The sequence below is a fragment of the Castanea sativa genome, chromosome 1 (genome assembly GCF_040712315.1).
Source record: "Castanea sativa cultivar Marrone di Chiusa Pesio chromosome 1, ASM4071231v1".
NCBI lineage: Eukaryota > Viridiplantae > Streptophyta > Magnoliopsida > Fagales > Fagaceae > Castanea > Castanea sativa.
Genome location: NC_134013.1, coordinates 34,455,939 through 34,482,130, shown reverse-complemented (window position 1 = coordinate 34,482,130; position 26,192 = coordinate 34,455,939). Strand labels below are relative to the sequence as shown.

The window sequence follows — 26,192 nt, the reverse complement described above, 5'->3', positions numbered from 1 at the left end:
TCCCTAACTTTTTTTTCCACCGCTTTTAGTTCTTATCTTGAAAAACGCCTCTTGTTTTTGTCTTTGCCGTTACATCAGAGATGAAAAATGGACACGTGGCAACGGAGTGCACTGTTGGCATACTAAAAGCTGACGTGATCATTAAAATACTAATAAAAAATGTTATTTCGCATTAAAAAAATGTTACATCAGCATTTAAATTTAAAAAATTAATTTATTAATTTTAAATAAATAAAAAAATCAAAACAGAAATAAAAATCAAAATTCACATTAATTAAGATCTAAAAGTATATTGAAGAAGAACATCAAGAACACCAACCCAGACTTAAGATCTCAAAATTGAAAACCAAAAGCCACGTATTACACAAAATAAAGTAATTGAATGTCTTTTGAAGAGGATCAAAAGATATAGGTGACGGATCCATTACAATAGATGTGACGATGTCAAAATGGCAGGCTAGTAAGTAGACGAGTCTAATGTGGACGGACATATAGTGGACAGACGTAAATGACACGTGGCGTTCATCTGTCTCGTTTGGGCTCCAAGGATTCTTAGAATGAAGTTAACTTGCGCCTTACGATAATTTTTAAGGAATCCCAATATGAAAAGAATTCCAACTAGTAATGGATTCTATAATATACGCTCATCAAAGAGGATCTTTCCTAGAAGGAAACGTCTTGGTGCGCAAGAAATAGAGGCCGACTTTGCTATAAAAACCCATGAGCCCTCAACAATCAAGGTACGCATAATTCACTCAACTCTAGCACTCTAGGGTTGCGAAAATTTCTAACTTGACCTTCGGAGGGTTTTTGGCCAGCACCACACCGGTGCTCTCTGTTAGGTCTATTCTTTTTGTTGTGCAGGTGTTGTTTCAGTCTTGTGAGAAACGTGTGGCTTATTGGTGATTTTTTGACATCAGTAGTTAGCTCCATCTGTGGGAATAGTAATCAGCTGTTGCTTTATCCTTAAGACAAAAAGTTGCATGGTACTCACTCGTTCGATGGCAACAACCAACAACTAGGGCGATGAACCGCACACTATAGCCTTGGAGAGACAAGTCCAAACGCTCGCGGCGGTGGTTAAACGCTTAACCAAACAAAATCATGATTTGGAGGAGCAGTTGCGGCAAAAGAATGCACATTTCGGCACACAGGAGGAAGACCAGGAAGGGATAAGCGCTGAGAGGAGGAATCGAGAAGGACCTGAGGGTAGCAATGCTCCAAGTAGACCGGAGCAGCAGGACACCAACCAGCCATCTTTCTCGGACACTCTCCCTCCTCACATAGCCGTTGAGATGCAGATGATGAGGGAACGAATAGATGTAATGATGAACGCCCTCAGAGGTCGAGTATCCAGTGACCTTAACGACCTGGTCCAGCGAACTGATTCACCTTTTATAGCACCCATCAGTTCATGCCCCCTTCCCTTAAAATTTCGTATGCCTCAGGTGAAAAGTTATGACGGGTCCAAGGACCCCTTAGACCACTTGGAATCTTTCAAGACCATAATGCACCCTCAAGGTGTACCGGATGAAATCATGTACAGGGCCTTCCCCACTACGTTGAAAGGACCTGCGAGGATCTGGTATAACAGACTGACGCCCAACTCCATTAGCACTTTTAATGAACTAGGCCCTCAATTCGTGTCACAATTTATCAGGGGTCACCGATATAAGAAATCCACCACATGTCTGCTGAGCATTAGGCAAAGGGAAGACGAGACGCTGAGATCGTACATCGCACGCTTTAACAAATAGGCTCTCTCGATTGACGAAGCAGACGACAAGATACTCGCAGCGGCGTTCACAAATGGGCTGCGGAAGGGTAAGTTCTTATTTTTTATATATAAGAATGACCCGAAAACTATGTCGGATGTACTTTACAGGGCGACTAAGTACATGAAAGCGGAAGACGCATTGCTAGCCCGAGAAGAGAAGCCCAGAAAAAGGGAAAGACAGGAAGATGCACGATCGGATTAGGGGCAGAAGATAGCTAGAACTGGAGAACGACGGGAGGATCGACGTTCCAAACCACCCGCGGGAAGGTTCACGAGCTTCACCCCGCTTACTGCCCCAATCGACCAAGTATTGATGCAGATTAAGGATGAAGGAGCCCTGACATTTCCCGGCAAGCTGAAGGGAGATCCTAACAAGAGGCCAAGGGACAAATACTGTCATTTTCATCGGGATCATGGCCATGACACAACGGACTGTTATGACTTAAAGCAACAAATAGAAGCTCTTATCAGACAAGGAAGGCTACAGAGGTTCGTTAGTAAGGAAAGAACGGATCAGCCCCAGGAACAGGCCCCTCGACAGGAGAACGAACATCCTAGACCACCAATAGGAGGCATAAGGATGATTGTTAGGAGCACTGCTACTACAGGATCGTCTAAAAAAGCTCGTAAAACATATTTATGGATGGTTCAAAGCATCCAGTTGACGGGCTCCACACTAAAGATTACGTGGGTTGATAACCCAAGTATAGGGTTTTCGGAAGAAGATGCTCGACACCTTCATCATCCGCATAACAATGCACTTGTCGTCAGCATACAAGCAGGGGACTACAACATGCACCGAGTGTTGGTTGATAACGGAAGCTCGGCTGATATCTTTTACTACCCCGCTTTCTAGCAGATGAGAATCAGTAGGGAACGATTAGTTCCAACAAACGCTTCACTCGTCGGCTTTGGAGGGACAAGGGCCTACCCCTTGGGCGTTGTGACACTGTCTGTAACGGTGGGAGATTACCCCAGCAGATCACAAAGGATGTTGTTTTTCTCGTAGTCGATTGCTCTTCAGCCTACAATGCTATCCTTGTACGACCCACTCTCAATGCATGGAAAGCTGTAACCCCGACCTATCATGTGATGATCAAGTTCCCTACCGAATATGGAGTTGAAGAGCTGCGCGGAAATCAGATAGCCGCGTGAGAATGCTACGTGGCCATGATGGAGATGGACGACCACCTGTAGGCGATGAACATCGAGGAACAGCAGACAGTAGCAGAACTGGTGGAAGAGTTAGAAGTAGTGCCCCTCAATGACTCTAGGCTCGAACGAACCACGAGGATTGGTACTTTGGCCAGCCAGTTAACACGACAGGCACTCACGACGTTCCTAAAAGAAAATAAAGACGTATTTGCCTGGAGTCACGAAGACATGCCGAGAATCGACCCATCAGTGATAGTCCACAAGTTGAATGTGTCACCTTCATTCTCTCCCGTTCGATAGAAAAAGCGAGTGTTTGCCCCTGAGCGACACCGAGCCATAGCCGAAGAAGTACAGAAGTTATTGGAAGCGAATTTCATACGTGAAGTATACTATTCGGATTGGTTGGCAAACGTGGTAATGGTAAAGAAAGCAAATGGGAAGTGGAGAATGTGTGTAAACTTCACAGATCTAAATAAGGCCTGCCCTAAGGACAGTTACCCTCTCCCGCGTATTAATACTCTCGTAGACTCGACCGCAAGACATGAACTTTTGAGCTTCATGGATGCGTTCTCCGGCTACAATCAGATCAAGTTGGATGAAGTGGACCAAGAGAAGACCTCATTTGTCACAAGTTAGGGGCTCTTCTGCTACAAAGTAATGCCCTTCGGACTCAAGAATGCAGGAGCCACATATCAGAGGTTGATGAACAGGATGTTCACGCACCAAATTGGGAGAAATGTGCAAGTTTATGTGGACGACATGCTGGTAAAAAGTGTTCAAGAATCCGACCACTTGAGTGACCTCTAGGAGACTTTCAACACTCTTCGGTCTTACAACATGAAACTAAATCCAAGTAAATGCCTGTTTGAAGTAACCACAAGAAAATTCTTGGGGTTTATGGTGTCCCAAAGGGGTATTGAAGTCAACCTGGAGAAAGTGAAGGCGATCATGGAGTTGGCTCCCCCAAAAATGGTAAAGGAGGTACTAAGCTTGAATGGCAAGATAGTAGCCCTAAACAGGTTTGTATCGAGGGCAACGGACAAATGTCTCCCTTTCTTTCGCACGCTGAAGATATCGTTTGAATGGACGGACGAATGCCAAAAGGCATTTGAAGATTTGAAGGCGTATCTCTCCTCTCCTCCATTACTCAGCCCATCCAAGTCGGGGAAAGAGTTGTTTCTATACTTAGCCGTCTCCCCAGCGGCCGTCAGTGTAGCTCTCATTAGAGAAGAAGATAAGGTGCAAAGGCCCGTGTACTTTATAAGCCGGACGCTCAAAGGAGCAAAAGAGAGATACCCATAAATGGAAAAGTTAGCCTTCGCACTGGTAACCGCCACACGAAAACTCAAACCATACTTTCAAGCACACACCATAAATGTCATGACGGATAAGCCCCTACGCAAAGCGATGAGTAGCCCCGAAGTTGCGGGACAAATGGCATTGTAGGCGGTAGAGCTGAGTGAGTTCGACGTTCGGTACCAACCACGAAACGCTATGAAGGGGTAGGTACTAGCGGACTTCATCACTGAGTTGACCGTCACGGAGGACTAGGGGGTAGAGGAAGCTCCTATATGGAGCATCCACATAGACGGATCCTCCAACAAACATGCAGGTGAAGCTGGCGTGGTACTCCGCACACCAGAAGGAAACAAGATCGAGTGCATGATCTGTTTGAAATTTTCCACAACTAATAACGAGGTGGAATACAAAGCCTTAATAGCAGGACTAGACCTCACAATAGCTGCAGGAGCTAATAGTATGATCATATACTTTGATTCTCAAATCGTGACTAGTCAGGTTAACGGCAGTTATGAGTGCAAGAATGAAAGAATGAAGAGGTATCTTGAGGAAGTGAAGGGTCGAATGAGTAATGTCCAGATCAAGCTGGGTCAAATCCCAAGAGAAGAGAACCAACATGCCGACCAACTTGAAAAAGCAGCTTCCGTAGAACCTATTATCATCCCCGACCAGGTATTATCTTTCGTTCAACTCACATCACTAATAGATGGCACTAGTGTGCAGGAGGTAGGCGATGAACAATGTTGGATGACTCCAATAGCCACATATCTAATGGACGGCAAACTGCCAGACGACAAGGAGGCCGCGAGAAAGTTGAAGGTTAAAGCCTCCCGGTTCGTTCTAATCAAAAACATTCTATACAAGAAAGGCTTCTCTCGACCTTACCTGAGATGTCTTGCCTCTAAAGAATCAGACTATATTATGAGGGAGGTCCATAAAGGAATTTGCGCCAACCACTCTGGGGCTAGATCTTTGGTGCATAAACTACTTTGGCAGGATATTACTGGCCAACGATGCAGAAGGATGCCAACGCATACGTCAAAGCGTGCGACAAGTGCCAACAGTTTGGCAATTTTATAAGGCTAGCAACGAAAGAGCTCACCCCTATGACGGCCCCATGGCCGTTCGCACAATGGGGGTTAGACATAATGGGCTTGTTCCCAACTGCAGTAAGACAATTGAAGTTCTTAGTGGTCGGCATTGACTACTTCACTAAATGGGTGGAAGTAGAGGCTTTGGCCACTATCACGGAGAAGAATATCCAGAGTTTTGTATGGAGGAATATCATTTGCAGGTATGGCATACCAAGGGTGCTTGTTTCAGATAACGGAAAGCAATTTGACAACGACACATTCAGGAATTTCTGTTAACAGCTAGGGATTAAGAACCACTACTTGTCACCAGCCCACCCACAGGCCAACGGACAGGTTGAAGTCACGAACCAATCCTTGCTCAAAATTATCAAGACTCGGCTCAAGGGGGCAAAGGGTATTTGGCCGGATGAATTACCAAGTGTCTTATGGGCATACAGGACAATGGCAAGGACACCAACTGGGGAAACACCGTTTCGATTGGCATATGGTAGTGAGGCAGTCATCCTAGCAGAAGTAGGGCTTACAAGTTACCGAGTTGAGAACCACAACAAGAACAAGAATGACGAAGCCATGCGCTTACATCTCGACCTCGTGGACAAAGTCAGAGCGACGACCGAGCAAAGATTAGCACGGTACTAGAACCTCATGGCGAAGCATTACAACTCTAAGGTCAAGCACAGGGACTTCCAGGTGGGAGATTTTGTCTTGAGGAGAGTGATCGGCGCTGCACGAGACGCCTCCCAAGGGAAGCTAGGACTTAACTGGGAAGGACCATACAGGGTCACCTCATTTCATAGGAAGGGAACGTACCACCTAGAGACACTAGAAGGACAAAAATTAAGCCACCTATGGAACACAAAGCACCTGAAGAAGTACTACCAGTAGGCAATGAACAAGGACAACAACAACATCACCCTCCTCATTTTCAGTTTATCTTTTTCAATAGAAAGTTGTAGTTTTTATTTTCTATAGTATTCTTAGAGCCCAAAGGGCAATTTTCTTATATTCACGAACAATATTCTACCCATCCATTATAATAAGAGGCATTTAGAGTATATGGAATGCTTTTGCTCAAGATCTACTAACATCCATATAATGAACGGATCATCCCAAGAAGGATGAGATTTACAAAGTCCACATAGTGGACGGATCATCCCAAGAAGGATGAAATTTACTAAGTCAATGTAGTGGACGGATCATCCCAAGAAGAATGAAATTTATTAAGTCCATGTAGTGGACGGATCATCCCAAGAAGGATGAAATTTACTAAGTTCACATAGTAGATGGATCATCCTAAGAAGGATGATATTTATTAAGTCCCTATAATGGACGGATCATCCCAAGAAAGATGAAATTTACTAAGTCCACATAGTGGACAGATCATGAAATTTATTAAGTCCATATAATGGACGGATCATCCCAAGGAGGATGAAATTTATTAAGTCCACATAGTGGACAGATCATCGCAAGAATGATGAAATTTACTAAGTCCATGTAGTGGACGGATCATCCCAAGAAGAATGAAATTTATTAAGTCCATGTAATGGACGGATCATCCCAAGAAGGCTGGAATTTACTAAGTCCACATAGTGGACGAATCATCCCAAGAAGGATGAAATTTATTAAGTCCATATAATGGACGGATCATCCCAAGAAGGATGAAATTCACTAAGTCCACATAATGGACGGATCATGAAATTTATTAAGTCCAGATAATGGACGGATCATCCCAAGGAGGATGAAATTTATTAAGTCCACATAGTAAACGGATCATCCCAAGAATGATGAAATTTATTAAGTCCACATAGTGGACGGATCATCCCAAGAAGAATGAAATTTTCTAAGTCCACATAGTGGACGGATCATCCCAAAAAGTATGAAATTTACTAAGTCCATAGTGGACAGATCATCCCAAGAAGAATGAAATTTAGTAAGTCCATATAATGGACGGATCATCCCAAGAAGAATGAAATTTATTAAGTCCATGTAATGGACGGATCATCCTAAGAAGGATGAAATTTACTAAGTCCACATAGTGGACGGATCATCCCAAGAAAGATGAAATTTATTAAGTCCATATAATGGACGGATCATCCCAAGAAGGATGAAAGTTACTAAGTCCACATAGTGAACGGATCATGAAATTTACTAAGTCCACATAGTGGACAAATCATGAAATTTATTAAGTCCATATAATGGACGGATCGTCCCAAGAATGATGAAATTTACTAAGTCCATATAGTGGACGGGTTATCCTATGAAGGATGAAATTCATTTAAGCCCACAAAGTGGACGGATCACCCTATGAAGGATGGAATTTGTTTTAAGTTCACAAAGTGGATGGGTTATCCTATGAAGGATGAATTTTATTTAAGTCCACAAAGTGGACGGATCATCCTATAAAGGATGGAATCTATTTATGACCACAAAGTGGACGGGCCATCCTATTAAGGATGAAAATTACTTTAGCCCATCAATTGGACGGGCCAGTCCCAGGAAGGATCATCCAATCGAACGGTCTCATCCAAAATTGGATAATAAGACGGTTACAAATAATTAAGACTACAACCATGAAATGGACGGATTCATTAAACAGTTTAACCAAAGTGCATTAAAACTACAATAAAGTTCAAAAAGCCTAAGCAGGACCAAAAAAAAAAAACTGTTCATACAAAGATAAAAACATCCTATTACTCTAAGGTGACGGGATTATCCTCCTTATCTTCCGGTCTCTGGACTGACGGTTGGTGGGCATTGCCTTCTGCAATGACATCCTTTGAGGCCTCGTCGTCACTACGATCTTTGCCAAAAAAATCGTTTGTTGCTTCAGAGTCGACGGGGTGAGCTGGGATTTGACCCTCGGTGTCTATATTTATGTGTGAAAGGTTTAAATTAGGGAGCGAGGCCTTCACCTGACGAAGACAGTCATCGAATCCGTCGGTAAAGGAGGTACCCAGTTCAGCCAGAAGGGCATCGGAATCTTGATATTCCTAAACAGCCTCAACCTTTGCCCGACGGAGATTGTCTTCATTAGCTTTCATGGTCTCCCTCAGTAACTCCACCTCTTTTTCCAAGTTTTCACGAGCCTGCTCGGACAGTTTTAGCTTATCTTTATGACAAAGCTTCCAGAGCTTCAACTCATCAAGTTCCTCCACCGTCACCTTTGCCTTTGCACGGACATGCTCTAGCATCTTCTTTTAAGCAAGGCAACGGTCCATCAATCCCCTACACCAACACCAATGCGTAAGTATGAAGTACTAAGAAACATGACGAAGCATATAAGTGACGGGTACCGACCTGAGTAAGGCTGAATAGATAAGTCTCCCCCATTGCTTCCGTAGCATTATTGCCCAGGTCCTCGTAATCCTCCTCTTTGATAATGGAGGTCACTTGAGTAAGGGTGTATTGTGGGTCTTCTTGGAGCAAGACGGGAGATTTCTCCTTGATGGGATTAGGATTGGTCATTAGACCCTTTCCCTTGCTTATGCCTAACTTAGGGGGCAACTTAAATACGTTTGGAGTTTAATTAGCAAGCAGCCCCGTCACCACCTTCTGTTTCTTACTATGACGATCAAACTTCTCTAATTGTTGCCTCTTAGCAGATGGAAGGTTTGAACCCGTCTTGGAGGTAGAATCACTGCCCTATTTCTTCTTGACAATAGCTTGTTGCTTAATGATGGCCCTTCTCCTAGCATCCTCCATTTCTACAAGAAGTAGATGGGTGAAAATGATGGTAAAATACAAAGGCATAAGCAAAGGACTTATGTTTTTGTATTCCTGAGTCGTACCGACGAGTAGCAATGGTGGGCTCTGGATTGTCTCAGTACCAATGCAGGGTATCCAAAGTGACAAGTTTTATCCAAGTCCTCTCTGACAACTTGGTGGTCTGGAAGATTTTCTCCAAAAAACCAAACTGCTCAGTGGTAATTGGCAGACGGTTCTGAGCTGCAAAGAGTGAATGGTCAGAATAACTTCAAAGTTCAATACAAACATACTAAGTAGGACAAGCACATACTAGACGACGGCATTATACCCCAGGTCTTATCTACTGGCATATATTCCTGGTCGTCAGGGCAACATATCCAATCGTCCCCTTGAAGGAAAAAGTATCAACCCTTCCAATTACGATTGGAATCCGGGGTCTCACACACTAACCTAAGCACTGGACTCCTCGACGTGAAGCTATACATACCCTTTGATTTGGTAATCTCAGACGGACGGTAACAATGAAAGAATTCCTCCACTGTTAACTGTCGTGCACCGTTAGACATCACGCCGTATAAGACTTCAATACCTAGAAAAACCCTCTAGGCGTTTGGCGCAATCTAAGTGACAGCCAAACCCAGGTATTGGAGAAGACGATGATGTAAGGCACTCAGGGGAAATCGCAGGCCCGCTTTGAGCATCTGCTCGTATACACCAACATCTTCAAGACCCTTGTAATAGCATTTCTCGTTCTTGAAGGGTAGACGAATAGGGATATTATCAGGTATCTGATACTTCTGCCTAAGAGTATTGAAGTGTGGTTGCTTGATGGACGAGATGAAGCCATTCACTTTCCACAAAGGGAGCATGATGAACTCTTTGAACCCATCAGGACCTATGACGGACTGGATGGGAGGATCTATGCTGTCCAAATCATCATTCAAGTCATACTCTGACCCATTCTCACCCTGCCCCTCATCCTCCATATTGGAAGGAAAGTTGGCTGACGGTTCTCTCTCTTCACTAGAGGTGCCCGGGTCTGCTTGACTTGACGGGTACACCTCCTTATAGCCCGCTCCCTTGCGGACAAAAGACTGACCACTTAACACCTCACTAGACATCTGACACCTACAAATGACGGGTAAAAGAAACCTAAGACTCTAGATCTATACTGACGACGGACTAACATACAAAATAAAGAAGAGAAATTAACAAGTAAAGAGGATACTCACAGCTTGAAGGTGTGAAAAAAAGCAACGAAAGAACTAAAAAGACGGTAAAAAAACAACTTTTTGAGGCGACGGATCACACGAAGTGGACGGTTGTGCTCTGACCAACCCAATTTTTTCCAAAACGTAAAAATGAAAGGGATGGACAGTATATATAGAGGGAACGGCGCGGAAGATGAAGGGATGCATTGATCCAAGCGAACAGTTAATCAAAGTCCGCCACATGTCCCAGAGGCATTTATTGCTCTAAGGTAGCCAGTCATTCAAAACACACTTATCAAAGATAAAAACGAACCATCATTCCATGGATCCGTACGATAGGTGACGGATCTGTACTATAGGTGACGGATCCACGGAATGAGGGGCCAACTGAAGAGGATCAAAAGATATAGATGACAAATCCATTACAATAGGTGTGACGATGTCAAGATGGTAGGCTAGTAAGTAGACGAGTCCAATGTGGACGGACATATAATGGACGGACGTAAATGACACGTGGCGTTCATCTGTCTTGCTTGGGCTCCAAGGATTCTTAGAATGAAGTTAACTTGCGCCTTACAATAATTTTTAAGGAATCCCAATATGAAAAGAATTCCAACTAGTAATGAATTCTGTAATACACGCTCATCAAAGAGGATCTTCCTTAGAAGGAAACATCTTGGTGCGCAAGAAACGGAGGCCAACTCTACTATAAAAACCTATGAGCCCTCAACAATCAAGGTACGCATAATTCACTCAACTCTGGCACTCTAGGGTTGCGAAAAATTTTAACTTGACCTTTAGAGGGTTTTTGGCCGGCACCACACCGGTGCTCTTTGTTAGGTCTATTCTTTTTGTTGTGTAGGTGTTGTTTCAGTCTTGTGAGAAACGTGTGGCTTATTGGTGATTTTTCGGCATCATCATCTTTCTTGTCTTGTCTTTTTTTTTTAATTCCTTTCATTATTTTTTCTAAACATGTTCTTCTTTGCATTCTTCCCCATAATCAATCTCCACAGCCTGACTTACACTTTGAAAAGTTAAGGAAAGACATAAACTACATAGGCCTCGCTTTCACCAATTTCACCAACTTTGAAGACAACGCTACTGCTCTCTTCAAGGCTCTCTTGCAACACACTCTTGACAAGTCCTTGAACAATTTGAGACCCACTTCTCGCAACCCCACTTTTCAGATCAAGCAGCTTCAATCCAAGCTTCAGTTGCTCAGCGAGATCATCCTCAAGTTAAAGCTCCAGATCCCTTTGCCGCATAAGCTCTCCGCCCCCGACTCTAATGCCAGAAAGTACACCCGAGTCGATGACGGTGGATTACGATGATCTCTAGGTGATTGATGAATTGCCTGACTTACACTTCCACGAACTTTTTGATAAAAGCTTCACTTTTAAAGATTTTAGGCAAGTTTATGATAGTCTTGATGCTAGAACAAAGTTGTGTTTGTTGTGTTTTGCTTTGATACCGGAGAAAGAGGTTGTGAAGAAGAGTTGTTTTGTGTATTGGTGTGTTGGAGAGGGGTTGACTGTCCACTGGGTAGTGAAGAAAAAACGTATGAGGAAATGGGTGATGAAATTTTCGAAAAGTTAGTGAAGATGGGCTGTGTTGAGGCTCTGGAGATTGATTATGGGGAAGAACACAAAGAAGAAGAACATGTTTAGAAAAAATAATGACAGGAATTATTAAAAAAAAAAAAAAAAAAAGACAAGAAAGACATTCAATTAATTTATTTTGTGCAATATGTGATTTTTGATTTTCAATTTTGAGATCTTAAGGTTGGGTTGGTGTTCTTGATGTTCTACTTCAAGATACTTTTAGATCTTAATTTATGTGAATTTTGATTTTTATTCCTGTTTTGATTTTTTTTATTTAGTTAAAATTAATAAATTAATTTTTTAAATTTAAATGTTGTAGCATTTTTTAGTGTACCAACAGTGCACTTTATTTGCCACGTATGCATTTTCCGCTCTAATGTAACGGTAATGACAAAAACGAGACATGTTTTCTAGGATAGAGACTAAAAGCGGTGGAAAAAAAAGTTAAGGACCAAAATGAGAATCGCGTGAAAATGTAGGGATGAAATCGCCTAATTTATTCCCGTGAATTGAGCTTCTACAAAGAGATATATTACGTCCTTGGGCTTAGATGTGTTGTAAACCCTTGGTTTTTGTAAGTTAGGACTTGTAGTTCAAGTAATCCATGTAAACATGTACTTTTTTTTTTTAGTAAAGAATATCTTGGAGTTTCCAGAGGCTTTTGAGCATGATTCAAATGAACTTTGAGATACAAAAAAATGATTTGAATGATTTCTCTTTATATATTCTTTGTATTCAGATGTTGAAGTTTTTGGAGATTTTGGAGTTTGATTCTAGCAAAGTTTCTAAACTTCTGAAAATGTTTCCATGTGATTAAGGAAAACCTCTATTTATAGGAGTATTGGGGTGGTGTGATGATACATGATTAGCTCTAAGTGTTGACACGTATCATAATAAATGGATGAACTTTTATGTCTTGTTCTTCAATAAACATATGACATTATTTGATTAATAAAAGTGTCTTAATTTAAAATAACACAATATTTAATTAAACTGCTCATATCATTTTCAATTAAATATCAACACGTGTCAAAATGTGATTGGCTTTTAGGTATTGTTTATAATTTCTATTAAATGACACTTAGAATATTTTCATTGGTTTTTGAATAGTGACAATGAAACCCACTAAGTACCATGTGGAATTTTGTTATTGGCCGCTTTGAATGTATTACATGGACTTGATGTTATAATGTTGTAATTTGTGATTGGTCAAAAAAATTTCCTTTCTACAAAGTAATTCCTTAATTTTTTAGGCGAAAAATGCAAATTTTAACATTTTAGTATCCAAATTGGTATTTTGACACTAATATCGAAGTTAGACATAATACGTTATTGAAATTTTATATTAATATAAGTAGATATATCAAGAAGACATTTTCGTACAGGGTTTCCCAGTATTTTTCTAGAAGTACTGTTCAATCACCTCAATTGCATAATTATACTTACTATTCTTCAAAGACCTCATTAAAATCAGGTTCTACTGTTTGAGTCCTTTGACATTAAAACAGTAAATTTTCCAGCATTAGGAACAAGTAGGCAAATTAGCCGGGGGTGGCCGAATGCTTGTTGCGCTGGTGGTCCCATTCTTCACAATGATGACGGTGTTCATACCCCAGCTTGCATGCCTTTCCAAATGACAATGCATAAACCATACTCCTGAAGAATATTATAAATGTCAGTAATAATTATCTGTTTAGAATTCGCTTATTTTGTTAAAATTAAAATTTTATTTTGCTAAAAGTATTGTAAATAAAGGTAAAAGTTAGCTGAAATAGTACAGTAGAACTTATTAATAGTATTAAAAAGTACAATGAGACTCATGAATTGTAGCAAAAATAAGCTGAATAGTAAAATAAGTTGACAAAAAATAATTTTGCGAAATGCACACTCAGCCTCCATTTGGATACTGATTATAAATAAAAATTATTTCACTATTCAACTTATTTTAGCTACTATTTATGGGCTTCACTGCACTTTTTTGTACTATTCATAGGCCCCACTGTATTATTTAAATTAATTTTGACCTTTATTTACTGTACTTTCAGTAATAAGTTTTCAATTTTAGCAAAAAAAAAAAGGGGTATCCAAACAGTCAGAAAAAGTTTAGGGACACAGGTTTTGTGCCACAATAAAGCTGTCACAATTCTGAAGTTGTCAATTGTGATTAATGAATAAAAAAAATGAGTAAATTTATGTGGAAGTGATTGTCTAATTATTGATAGTCGAACACTTTATTAAGTTGTGGAAATTTAAAAAAAAATGATGTGGTCATAAGCGCATTGATGTATTATCATCATATGCACATACATTTATCATTCATCGTGACTAATAAGAGAGATTCATCAAGAGAGAGAGAGAGAGAGAGAGTACCAGGATTATTAGCAACAAATCTAATAGTAGCCCATCCACTCTTAGGAACTCCAAAGGTATTGACTTCTGGTGGGTCCTTCAAGTTATAAGTCTTGGGGGAAGTGTTTTTGTTGAAGTTCCCATAACCTGTCCCAAGCAAATAGAAGCTAAAACCATGCAAATGCATAGGATGATTCTCTGGATTCCCAATACTAGTTCCTTGGAACACCATCTCCACCCTTTTACCATACTCTATGATTTTTGCCTTTGTTCCTGTGCTTGGGAGTAGTAATTCATCGTTTGAATCTCCCGTGAAGTTAAAAAGAGAAGGTGGAAGATTTGGGAAATTACTTTCATAAACGTTGGATAGATTCCTGTAAAATGATTTTGAAGATACAATAAAATTGGAGCAATATTTGAACATAACATTTTTCACAACTGTTTACATAATTACTTTCACTTTGTCCACCATTAACACATGTTTTTTTTAATTTTTTAATTTTTTTTTTTATAACGTATCATTCATATTAGACAATATTAATAATTGTGAATTTTTCTTTAAGAGAATATTATATGCCAAAATTTTTTGTAAACATTGTTTCTAGTTATAAGCACTACTACCAAATTAAGGGGAAAACTTTAGTATATTATATTAAGTTCTCCAATTAAATTCAAATATCTTGTTCCATTAATCATTAAAACAATGTAATCATTTCCAAAAACAATTCATTTTAATACATGAAAAATCTAATATAGTGATACTACACCTAGGATATATACTGTCTTTTAAGTTTTACCTACAAATTAATACTAACAACATAAGTATAGCAGTACCAACCTGTAGTATGCTTGTAGTATATCAATTTTTGGGGTCGAAAAGCTTATGTTGTTTAAGCTAGCGGCTAAAGTGGAATTATTTGGACCCCCACACGAAGCTTTATCACAAGGTAACTGATTTACAGAAACTGTGATAAATATCCGTTCATCAACTCCAGTTGGGACACTAATTGGGTGATCATTGCTCGCCAAAGCTCTTAAGCGAGTTGTGAAGTTGTCAGCAGCAGACTTGTCAGTAATATTAGGAAGGGTTGGAAAGGAAGGAGAGGATGGAGGAGTATAATTGCCTGCGTACTGAAGAATTGCTGTAGTGGTAGTTTTGTCATATGGAGCATTAGAGTCAAAGAAAGGACGAGCAGCTATGTAATACTGGCTTGGAGACTGGTTTGCTGTGACCAAAATGTCCATTGTTTGTCCTGGAGTTATCATGACGTAGCTAGTGTTTATGGGTTTTAGGTATGAAGCATCTTGTGCAACAACTGTGAGCTTGTGATTTGCAATGGCGAAGAACATTTCTTCATTCATGCCGGCGTGGATGAGGCGGAGAAGATAGGTCTTTCCTTGAATAACTGGTAGACGGTATGTTGTTGCTGAAGCATGAAAATATGATCAATTAATTGTAGTTATAATTGGTATAATTTTAAGTAATATTAAACATAATAACTTTTTGTTGGAATAAAATTTTGAAAATCCGACCTTTACCTTATATATTTCCATCCCAATATTCTTAACACTTTGCATATCATATTTCATTTAAATCAAATTTTATTGACTATTTGATTAAGGAACGTATCTTTTACACTTAATTTTAAAATATTAAAATCTAAATATTAAAATATTTGATATATGAGATAGTTAGTGATTTCCATTTCATTAAAAATTTAGCAAATATGTAAATTATAAGGAAAAAAAATGTAATTCAATAATAGCTTTGTCAAAATTGGTATCCGATAAAATATTTTGAGTAATGTATTTTGAATGCAACTCTTAAAAACCATATCCAACGTTTTTCAACTATCACTGGTAGGTATTGTTTTTGCTTTCCCCCAAATGATGGAAGAAAAAGCATTTACGAGAGCATTAATTTTTTTATAAGAGAAATCATTGTTGCTAACACCCGAATGTAAAGTGTTTCACACAATGTTTACACTTTCTTTCTAGTTATCCATATTTTATACATGATATGAAAAAAAATGGACATAGAGCCAGTGTGCAATTGGCCCCTACTTATTTGTTTTTTCTTTTTGTCTTAGTTTCTTTTGCAAATTATCTAAGTTTTAGTTTTTTGTCACACATTTAATATAAATTTTACCAAAAACTATATACACTATGCAAATCAATCAAAGCCCTTTTATAAAACATTTTTTTATTTTTTAGAAAACTTTTTCCCCCAAGATAAATTTGGGAAGAAATTCATACCAACAGAGCAATTGTTTGGATATCCTGGTTGGCCATTAAGAGTGTAGGAATCTGATGGATCTGGATCAGCACCGATTGCTGTAGCCTCATCGATTAATTCCTTCACATCTCCCTTGTACCATTCCGCTGCAATGTATAAAAAAGAAGATTTAGATGTATTAAGTACAAACTTAGCATACATTTAATTTCCAGTTAATCTTTTGCAATCTTCCCAGTTATATGGTAGATATATGCCATTATATCATTTCTGAAAATAAAGTTATGGCCACTAGCCATTACTAAATTATACCCAATATAATTACTTCTTCAGCATAGGGCTTTGGAAATGGATAAGAGGTTCCCTTTTTAGGAGAGATAACAATTGCTCCGTGAACTGTTGCACGCGACCAGTCACTATGGGCATGCCACCAAAGTGTTCCTTCTTCATCAGAAAATACAACCTCTTGAGTGAATTTTTTTCCTGGTTTAATTGGACATTGGGTAATATTTTCAGGACCATCTGACCATGGATTTCTCGGCTGCTTAACTCCATGCCTGTTTTTAAAAATAAAAAAGAAGTGCTCATCAGCTTTATGAGTTTTATTCCATATAATTGTATCATTCAATAAATTCTTTAAAGATCTAACAGATAAAGCAGTAGGATCACAAGTGTTAATTACTACAATTCCGAAGAAAAAAAAATACTAATCTCCGACCCAATTTCATTTTGGACATCATGCATGAGGTTATTCACTATTTTTTTTTATATACATTTAAATCTTTATAAAATGAATGTATTTTGACTTTTTGTTTACCTTTGACATGTTATTTTTTTAAATCACATTTTCCCACCTCACTATTTTTAATATATGTTTTTTTTTTGGTAAAATATAGTTTACACCTTAAGTTTTGGCCTAATTCATTGAGTGGGTGGATAGGAAGGAAAATAAATGATGAGATTCAGGTGCTTTTTCTATGGACCCACCTCACTATTTTTTTTTTTCTCTCTGTTTACTAACGTGCTTGGCTTCCTTCCTCTTCTTCTTCCTCTTCTTTTTTTTTTTTTTTTCCTTTGATTTTTTTCTTTCTCTATTTACTTTGGCATATTTTTTGTTTTTGTTTTTCTTCTCTTTCTTTGATTTTGTCTAAACGTGTTAGCTTTCTTCATCTTTTTCTCTTTTTCCTTTTTTTTTTGTTGGTGCTCATATCTTTATTTTCTCATTAATTTTGGTTGGTTTTTGTTTTTATTCCTTTTTTTTAGAAAACAGTTTTGAGTTTTTTTTTTTTACTCTAGTGAAGTGTCCAGCTATACACAATTTTTTTTAAGTATAATGTATTACTTTTTGTTTAATTTAATAGGAACATCATGATAAATTTATACAAATTTTATTTTCAATCAAACAAAAAAGTTTTCCATTCTTCTACTTTTCACCTTCCCAACCAAACACAAAACACAAATGAGGGAAAGTAAAATCTTTTCTATCATTTCACTTTTCCATCCTCCCAACTAAATGGACCCTAAACCATTAGGTCTGTTACTCATTTTTCTCCTTTTTCTTTCAGTAGTTAGGGATTAGGTTGGTCAGTTTTGAAAAAATTTAGACCTAGCTAACGTTAGCCTAAGGGTGCGTTTAAATACCGCTTATTTTGCTGAAAACTGAAAATAAAAAAATAAAAAAAAATTTCAGTTATTATTCACACTCACAAAACACTGTTCATTTACCTTAATGTACTGTTCATGTCCCATGAACAATGCAAAAAACGCTGGTTTAAAAAAAAAATGTTGAAACACATACACACTGCGTTTCAATTGTACCCAAACGGGTACTAAGTTTCAACAGTTAACATTTTACCATTGCTTAAATATAGTTTTAAAAGTTACAAATAATACTAAATTATATTAATCTAAACTCTAAAACTAATTAAAACCCGTTGATTTTTTGGACAAAGCAACCTATGAAATTAGGGCAAAGATCCTGTGTACCAGATCCATTAGAGTTATGATATATGTTCACTTTTAGCCACCATCTTGAAATTATACATATAGTAAAATGTAAACTAAAAGTTCTAATAAATAAGAAATACTGAGTGTAATGACACAGTCATCCATGAGAGAGAGAGAGTGACTGATCATTTACCAGTGAATTGTCACGCCATATTTTCCGTTATTTTGAACGGTGACAAATGCTGTGTCCCCTTTTTGAACACGAAGGACTGGTCCTGGGAATTGACCATTTACTGTCAACATGCTCTTGGTGCTACATAGCCTGGTGAAATTCGTCTCCTTCAGCTGCAACCAGAAATTGACACTGATTTGAGAAACACAAACTTTCTAATTTGAACATATATATAGAGTAACTTAAACATAAACAAAAAATTTCAACAATAATGAACATAGTGTACTTCTCTTTCCCTTTACACTGCTCATCACATGTTTTTCAAAAGCATCTGCTTTTATGATAGAAGGGAAAGTTGAATCTAGTACTCTAAGATATGTTTGGATAAGTTTCTTTTTTCTTTTTTGACTTCTTTTTGTATGAGACTAAATATAATAATGCTTTCTGAATCAAAATAAGCTTTATACAAATATGTCAGTAACAAAAATGGGTACTATAGTAGGTGGTAAGTGACACTTACTATGTAGGTGTAATTATGGACTCCTGAGGCCGTGCAAAGCGGCAGTCCATCCAGATACAAGAACCCCAGAAAAGCTAAAATCAATACTACCTTCTTCACTCCCATTTGTGCAAACTAATCTTACCACACATAAAATACACTACTCGCAGTCTCACTCACAATCTCTTTTCTCTTTAGGTTTCGAGTCTTTCGACCAAGGTTTTAGGATCTATTTATAGAAGCATATGTGCACGGAAAGAAAGAGATGCATGTACAAATTGACAACACTCAAGTTTTACTTATAAAATTTTGAGTAATTTTGATTTTTTCTCCCGAAGTTTGAAAATTTTGACATGTGGCCCTTGAATTATGAGTTATGTATAGTTCAGATTTAAGTCGGTCGATATGTCATCATTAAGTGTATGTTAAGTGTCAATAAGTTCAAAATATCATCATTTCAAACTATATTTAAGGCATTTAAGATGTTATTTTGACTAAAATTTAATTTTACACCTTTAAAATTTGAGGTAATTTTGATGAGAAATGTTATATTCACAACATTTTCACAACTCTTTCACAACAAATTTTAAGTAATAGGTTGTTATTGGTTGTTATGGTTAGACAAAAAAGTAATTTAAGTTATGGACTCAAATTAAAACTAATAACCACTTGCCACATATAATTTGTTGAAAAAATATTGTGAATATAGCATCTCTCATTTGGACCACTTCTTAAAGTTAAAAAAATTATACCCATAAAACTGTGTTTTAAGTTAATATGACATTCAACAAATATTTAATTACTTAAATCCAAATACGTCTAAACCTAGGGTATGGTTTTAAAATTTTAAAAGAAAATTTTAAATTAAGTCAACACTTTAAAAAAAATGTAAATTACAATTTAATATTTAAAATATATTTAAAAAATAAGTAAGAGAAAATCGGAAACTTGTGAACCGCGTGGGATATTCTTTTTTTTTTTTTTTTTTGGGTAGAAACCGTGTGGGATATTCCATGTGTCGGCACTTTGTTTTTCAGCCGTGAATTAACCTTCTCTTCCCTTGAGTGTACGTAAGAGGGGTCCCCTACACCTGTCCAGTGGATTAAAAAAAGACGAAGGAATATCTGCTCTCCTCCAAAATATTGGTTAGTTTTATATATAACTATTTTACAAGACTTAAAAATACCAAAAGAAAGTAAATATTTTTAAAAATATAATCAATCAAAATTAGCATATATAATTTTGATATATAAAAATATTATTTTACACCTTAATTTTTATAGGTTGATTCGAGTTAGCTCTATTTTTTTAGAAGTTTTAAATTAAATCTTACATTTAAAAAAATATTTCATTTTAAACTTATATATCTTTACTATTTATAAGAATATTCCCCTCTTTGAATTGAGTTTTTATATGATTTAGAACTGCCTCTAAATCTTAGGTTTAACAAAGAAAAAATTTGAGGACAATTTAGTAAAAATATATTTCCAATTTCACTTAAAATATCTACAAAATAGAACACTTTTCTATTAATCTATATCTTCAAAACAAACTTAATCAAAAAAAATTCAAAAAGAAAAGAAAAATAATGACACTGGATTAAAAAAAAAAGCCTCATCAGTCATCACACATGTTTTGCATTTATAATAACATTGAAAAAAACCTTAAAAACCATCCTGCATTGTTCATTACCGGTTATAATCTATTTTGTAAAATCTTTATAGACATTTTTGTATTATGTATTAAAAAGCTTATTGTCATAAATATATTGCATAATGACGTTCTGTTTGGTTGGAGGATAAAAAATATGTATTTTATTCATCATGTATGTCCTGTAATAACTAAAAAAGTAAAAGGATAAAGTATGTTTTCACTATTGATGCAATTGTCTTTCCTCTCCTGTTTTACTCCAACTAAATAATAGGAAATCACAATTTCCTTCCCCCATTTATAGTGTACAACTCCTATTTATTTTAAAGCATTCTTTTCAAAATTGGTTCAAAATCAAAAAAACACATATTTTAGTGGAGTAACTAAAATATATGTTTATGGAAACCATTTATCACTTTTCTTTTATGGAAAATTATCTTACATAACAATTTAGGATTTACTGCCACTTTCACGTAGTTTACTATATTTTATTGACCATTTCTACCATATTTTAGGGTTCAGCTTCTGTCCATCGGCCAGTGGACACGTTGAATTAGCAACACGTGTTCAATCATATTTTAATTGGGAAAAACAGTGACACGCACAAGGTACCAAGGTCCTAGATGTTTCTTCTTTGAGTGGAGGCCAATGCAATGATAGGGAGTAGTCATCGTCACCATAATAAATTTGTGGTACATGTTTAGCAACAAGAATAATAAATTTGTGGTACATATTTTTTTTTGAGTTGTGTTAACGTACACTCTAATACCCAGCTTTATGGCAGTCTTTTTCACAGCTTTATAAGTCTTTTTATTAGTAGATGTGGGTCAATTTTATAGGAAAAAAGAAAAATGAATAAAGAGACCAAAATACCTTTTTTTCACGTCTCTTACCAAAAGCCTAGTCAAGCGTCTCACTCAGGAAAATTTGAAAACTCGTGCTTTTTTCACAGGAAAACAACACCATACATCTTACAGAAAAAGAAAAAACTGAAATCACAATCCTCTCACAGGAAACAACCAACGTAAAAAATAAAAAATAAAAACTAAAATCACAATCCTCAGTAAACAACAAAGTATCAGTAGATCCAAAAAAAAAAAAAAAACCATCTCACAAGAAACAATTAACATCAATACATAAAAAATAAAAAAATAAACATCTCACAGAAAAAGAACCAACATCAGTACATCCAAAAAAAAAAATAAAACCCATAAGAACATATGGGAGAACATAAAATTTTTTTGAAGGAAACGAACTGGGTTGATGGAGGGGAAATCAAGGAGGAGACGAACTGAGTTAGAAAAGAAAGCTGTGAAAAAAAAAAAGAAGACAAGGAATTTAAGCCAAGAGTTTCAAATGTTAAGGAAGATAAAAATTTTAAAAGATGAGAAAGGAGAAGCAGATGGGAGAAGCAGAAAGGATGGGAGAAGATAAGTGTAAAGGTGGGATACGTGACAATCATGAAAGGAAGGATGGGATACGTGTGGTTGAGAAAAAAGGAGAAGTAAAAATAAATAAATTAAAGTAAAAGGTGGCTTGATGGGATACGTGTTTATCATGAAAGGAATTTTACAAAATAAAAATTACAAATTGTATTACAATATAACAAATTATCACAAAATATACACAACAGTTGAGTTGTCAAATTTTTCATATATGAAAATAACATAAAATAAAATACTAATATTATATTTGGATTGACCATGATTAAAAACAAAAAAATATTATGAAAATATTGTCACATTTTATTGTAAGACAATGTTTAGCTACGAAATTAATTGTAACCTTATATTATAAAATTGGTTGTAATATCTTTTTATTAGAGGTGAATTTTGACATATTCACCATTGGATTACATCTTTTTCTTATATCTTTCACACTTGCAAAATTTCTAGAAAATTAAAGATCAATAGTTATATCATCAATAAAATTTTTAAATTCCAAGTTTTTGTTGTTTAAAATTATGCATAATATATGCACTTTATTTCTTAAAAAAAATTATACATAATAAAATATATGCTTATAGATTATATAGTAAATGATATTTGATTAATAAAAAATTTGGCATGTGTATTAATAGCATGTAACACATGCAATTCAATGGTTAGATTTTCTAAATATGTAGTAATGTTTATTTTACTGAGTAAAGTTTGTAACCTTAAACTATAACTAGTTTTTTAGCTAAACTTTGTCCTTTATTGTATTTCCAAATTTTTTTAAATTAGTGCTATTTTTCTTTAGGAAAAAAATTGTGCTATTTACACAATATTTTTATAACAATTTCATAATAAAGTCTACACAATAAGTTGTTATTAGTTCTCTTCTGGATCTACTAGTGACATTAATATTTTTTTAATCTACCATTAATGAAAAAGAAAACCTAATGAAAACTAATGAAAAAAAGATAGGTAGATCAATTAAGAAATTAAAAGACGAAAAAAGAAGACGAAGATTTGTAACCAAACAAGTAAGGAAGGATAAAAGAACATAAATTCACAAGCGCATTAAAGGAAACTCAACTTTTAAATTTTCTTTTTCAACTCTTTACCCTTTATTTATTCTACTATAAGAGGCTAGGGTGTCAACCAAGTCGTCGATCTGCCAAAACCGATCTAATTCAACCTAACCTATCGGTTTGAGTCAGTTTTTAGAGGTTGGTGAGTCAGTAGATTTTCCTAACCCAATCCACCTATATTTAATATATAATTTTATTATTTATTCTTTTGTTTATACCGAGTTAGGATAGAGCTATATGATATCCTACTAACTTTGAAGCACTAATAAAATAGTTTGTGTTAGTTTGGTAGTAGGCTCATGCTTATTAGGTTATAAATTTTCTCTTATTTGTATCAATGTTGTTTGTATTGGTATTGTTTGAATGCTCAATTATTATTATTGGTACAATGACATAATATTGAAAATGATAATGTGAATATTCACTAGCATAATATTGTCAAAATGGAAATGTAAAACCCAAAAAAAAAAAAAAGCGTCAAAATTAACAAAGGCATTATATTATCAAAATTAATATTGTCCAATGACATAATATTGTCAAAATTAACAAACACAATATTGTCACAATTTTTTTCTTTTACAAGCTCAAGAGTTTATGCCTAACATTTCAAAGAAAATATTGGATTCAATCCAATTTCACTTGAAGCACATTTTTTTTTCTTTTTTAGGCACCATTTGAGGAAGTACAATTATCTTTATCCGGATATGTTGAGATATTATGTTCAACATGCTTGCAAAGGCCACAAGACTTCTTTTTCTTTCCTAATTCTCTTCCACCTTTCATTCGTTTTTCCTTCGGACGACCTTTTATCTTTGAGAGCGGAGGACAATTAATGAAGTAATCTCCATCAATCATATCATTAATATTAGCATCAACCATATTTTCCTTGTCCACTAAATCTTCATCATCCCCCACTAGCACTTCCTTTTCACTTAATGATGCTTCACGACACCAATGTGGTGGTAAATACAAGGATAGAATTTGGTAACAATCTTTATGAAGGAATACACTAATTACATGACGACAAAGTATACCCCAAAATTCAAAATTCTTGCAACTACAATATGTCATCTTACCATCCCATAATACTTTGTGCCTTTGACTAGTTTCATCTTTTTAATATTGTAGCACAAATTCAATACCATTTTCTTGAAGCACCGAATATTGTGTTGCTCTCCCAAATTCCTCTAGAAAAATCTTGAAAGCATAGGGCGTCAAAATACTATGTACTTGGTCTTCTAACAGTGACAATGATCTTAAAGAAGAATCTCTATATGTCTCCAACATCGTATCATGTGATTGTATTTGCTCAATATCTTCAATGGCAAGATCAACCTAAAATTACGAATAGTAAAATAAATTAAAAACTTTTGTATGATACATGAAGACTACAAATATTAACCCAAAAAAAAAAATTATACAACAAAAGAAATCAATGGTAAATAATGACTTACTTGTTTGATGAGTTGGATCAAGTTTGTGTGAGAACTAACAAACCGTTTAATAAATGCATTTATACTTTCCGATCTTCCGGTTGTTGTCATTCCACCAAAAAAACACCCACAAAGGTAACATGGTACCCAAAAGTGCTTGATTTGATATAAACCAATTACATATTTGTTAGAGAGAGCATGTCATATTTTGTCATAACTTGAAGCCACTAATTGTCAAAATCTTCACATGACTCTAACTTGTATAACTTATAGAAGTCCATGCACCAATTTGAATATTGATTATGAAGAATTGATATAAACCAACCACTAAATTTAATGGTAATATGCCATATACAAAAGGCATGCTTTGCAGCCGGCAATTCTTTTGATATTGCCTCTGTAATCCATTGATCTTGGTCCATCAAAATTGCCTTGGGTTGATTACTCATTAAGCATGCAAAAGTTTGCTAATCAAATACAAATTTACTAAAGCATGAAAATTTTTCAAAGTATATACATAATTATTCTACTAATTAATCAAATAAAATTTAAAAAATAATTGTACAAATTTATAAGACAAAGAATGTACCTTCATTAACCATCAAAAGACACTTGCTGTTTCATTTCAAAGAAGTGCACAACCAAAGAGATTAAAACAAAATATATGAATTATATATTACAAATAAAATGAAAATAATAATACCTTCTTGAAACAATTCATTTAAGTCAAAACAATCCATTGGAACAAATTGATGAGCCTCACTTGCATCTACATTGTCATCCATTGGTGCTATATTAAAACAAGAGTTTAAAATATAAACATCATATTCTATGATAAATGAAATGTAAATTTATAAATAAAATAAAATTATAATACCTTCTTGAAGGGGTTCATTTAAGTCAAAACAATATTTTGGAGTAAAGTAGTGACTATCACTTGCAACTACATTCCCATCCATTGATGTTGTAGGGGTATTGGGCCCAGTAATTTATAATGGACGGCCCAACAAGGTCTTTTAGGCTAGAAACCCAAATCCGAAAACATCAAAATGATCGTGGAGCATTTAAGTGTCCCATACCGTCCGAGGAGTAGATTTGTCCTCGGAATGTGAAGCCGAGGATACACAGTGTACGTGGAGGACAGTAGAAAGAGCGGTGAAATGTCTAAAGTAAAGCTGCTACCACCGCCCATATATTAAAGACTCTGTAATTGATACGCGGACAGCATAGATGGAAGGATGGGACCTGAGCATAGAGCTTGAAACTTGGTCCCAAATCCCAGCGGGCTTTAGGGAAGAATGGATGGGACAAGTATCCAAGCATCAGGGTTGCAGTCAGGGAGTGGAAGATGATGAAGAGAAGAGGAGGAGTATAAATAGGAGGGAAGGCATACGAAGAAAAGGGGAGGCTTTTTGAGAAAGAAGAAGTGTATGATAATCAATATTTGTATCCACACTTGAGAAATACTATTAGAAACTATCCTCGGAAACAGTCCGAGGAGGAATTCTCAATCTTACCCTTTGCAAACGATTCTCTGTTTTGTTCCATTGGG

The 26,192-nt window shown here is 36.2% G+C and overlaps 3 protein-coding genes across 3 annotated transcripts; 2 read left to right on the top strand and 1 right to left on the bottom strand.

Moving 5' to 3' along the window:
- Positions 1-2,090: 2,090 nt before the first annotated feature.
- On the top strand, positions 2,091-2,633 carry LOC142625620 (uncharacterized). Its single transcript, XM_075799287.1, has one exon. It carries the CDS (start codon positions 2,091-2,093, stop codon positions 2,631-2,633), a length of 543 nt encoding a protein of 180 aa, XP_075655402.1.
- Positions 2,634-5,447: 2,814 nt separating this feature from the next.
- LOC142625612 (uncharacterized) lies at positions 5,448-5,964 on the top strand. Its single transcript, XM_075799274.1, has 2 exons — positions 5,448-5,525; positions 5,605-5,964. Exons 1-2 carry the CDS (start codon positions 5,448-5,450, stop codon positions 5,962-5,964), a joined length of 438 nt encoding a protein of 145 aa, XP_075655389.1.
- A 7,193-nt stretch (positions 5,965-13,157) lies between these two features.
- LOC142621561 (putative laccase-9) lies at positions 13,158-19,315 on the bottom strand. The gene is made up of 7 exons (XM_075794849.1): positions 19,064-19,315; positions 18,565-18,716; positions 16,737-16,981; positions 16,448-16,573; positions 15,030-15,618; positions 14,213-14,565; positions 13,158-13,498 (listed from the first exon to the last, which is right to left on the bottom strand). The coding sequence occupies exons 1-7, from the start codon at positions 19,166-19,168 to the stop codon at positions 13,365-13,367; spliced, it is 1,704 nt and encodes a 567-aa protein (XP_075650964.1). The 5' UTR covers positions 19,169-19,315; the 3' UTR covers positions 13,158-13,364.
- Between the last annotated feature and the right edge of the window lie 6,877 nt (positions 19,316-26,192).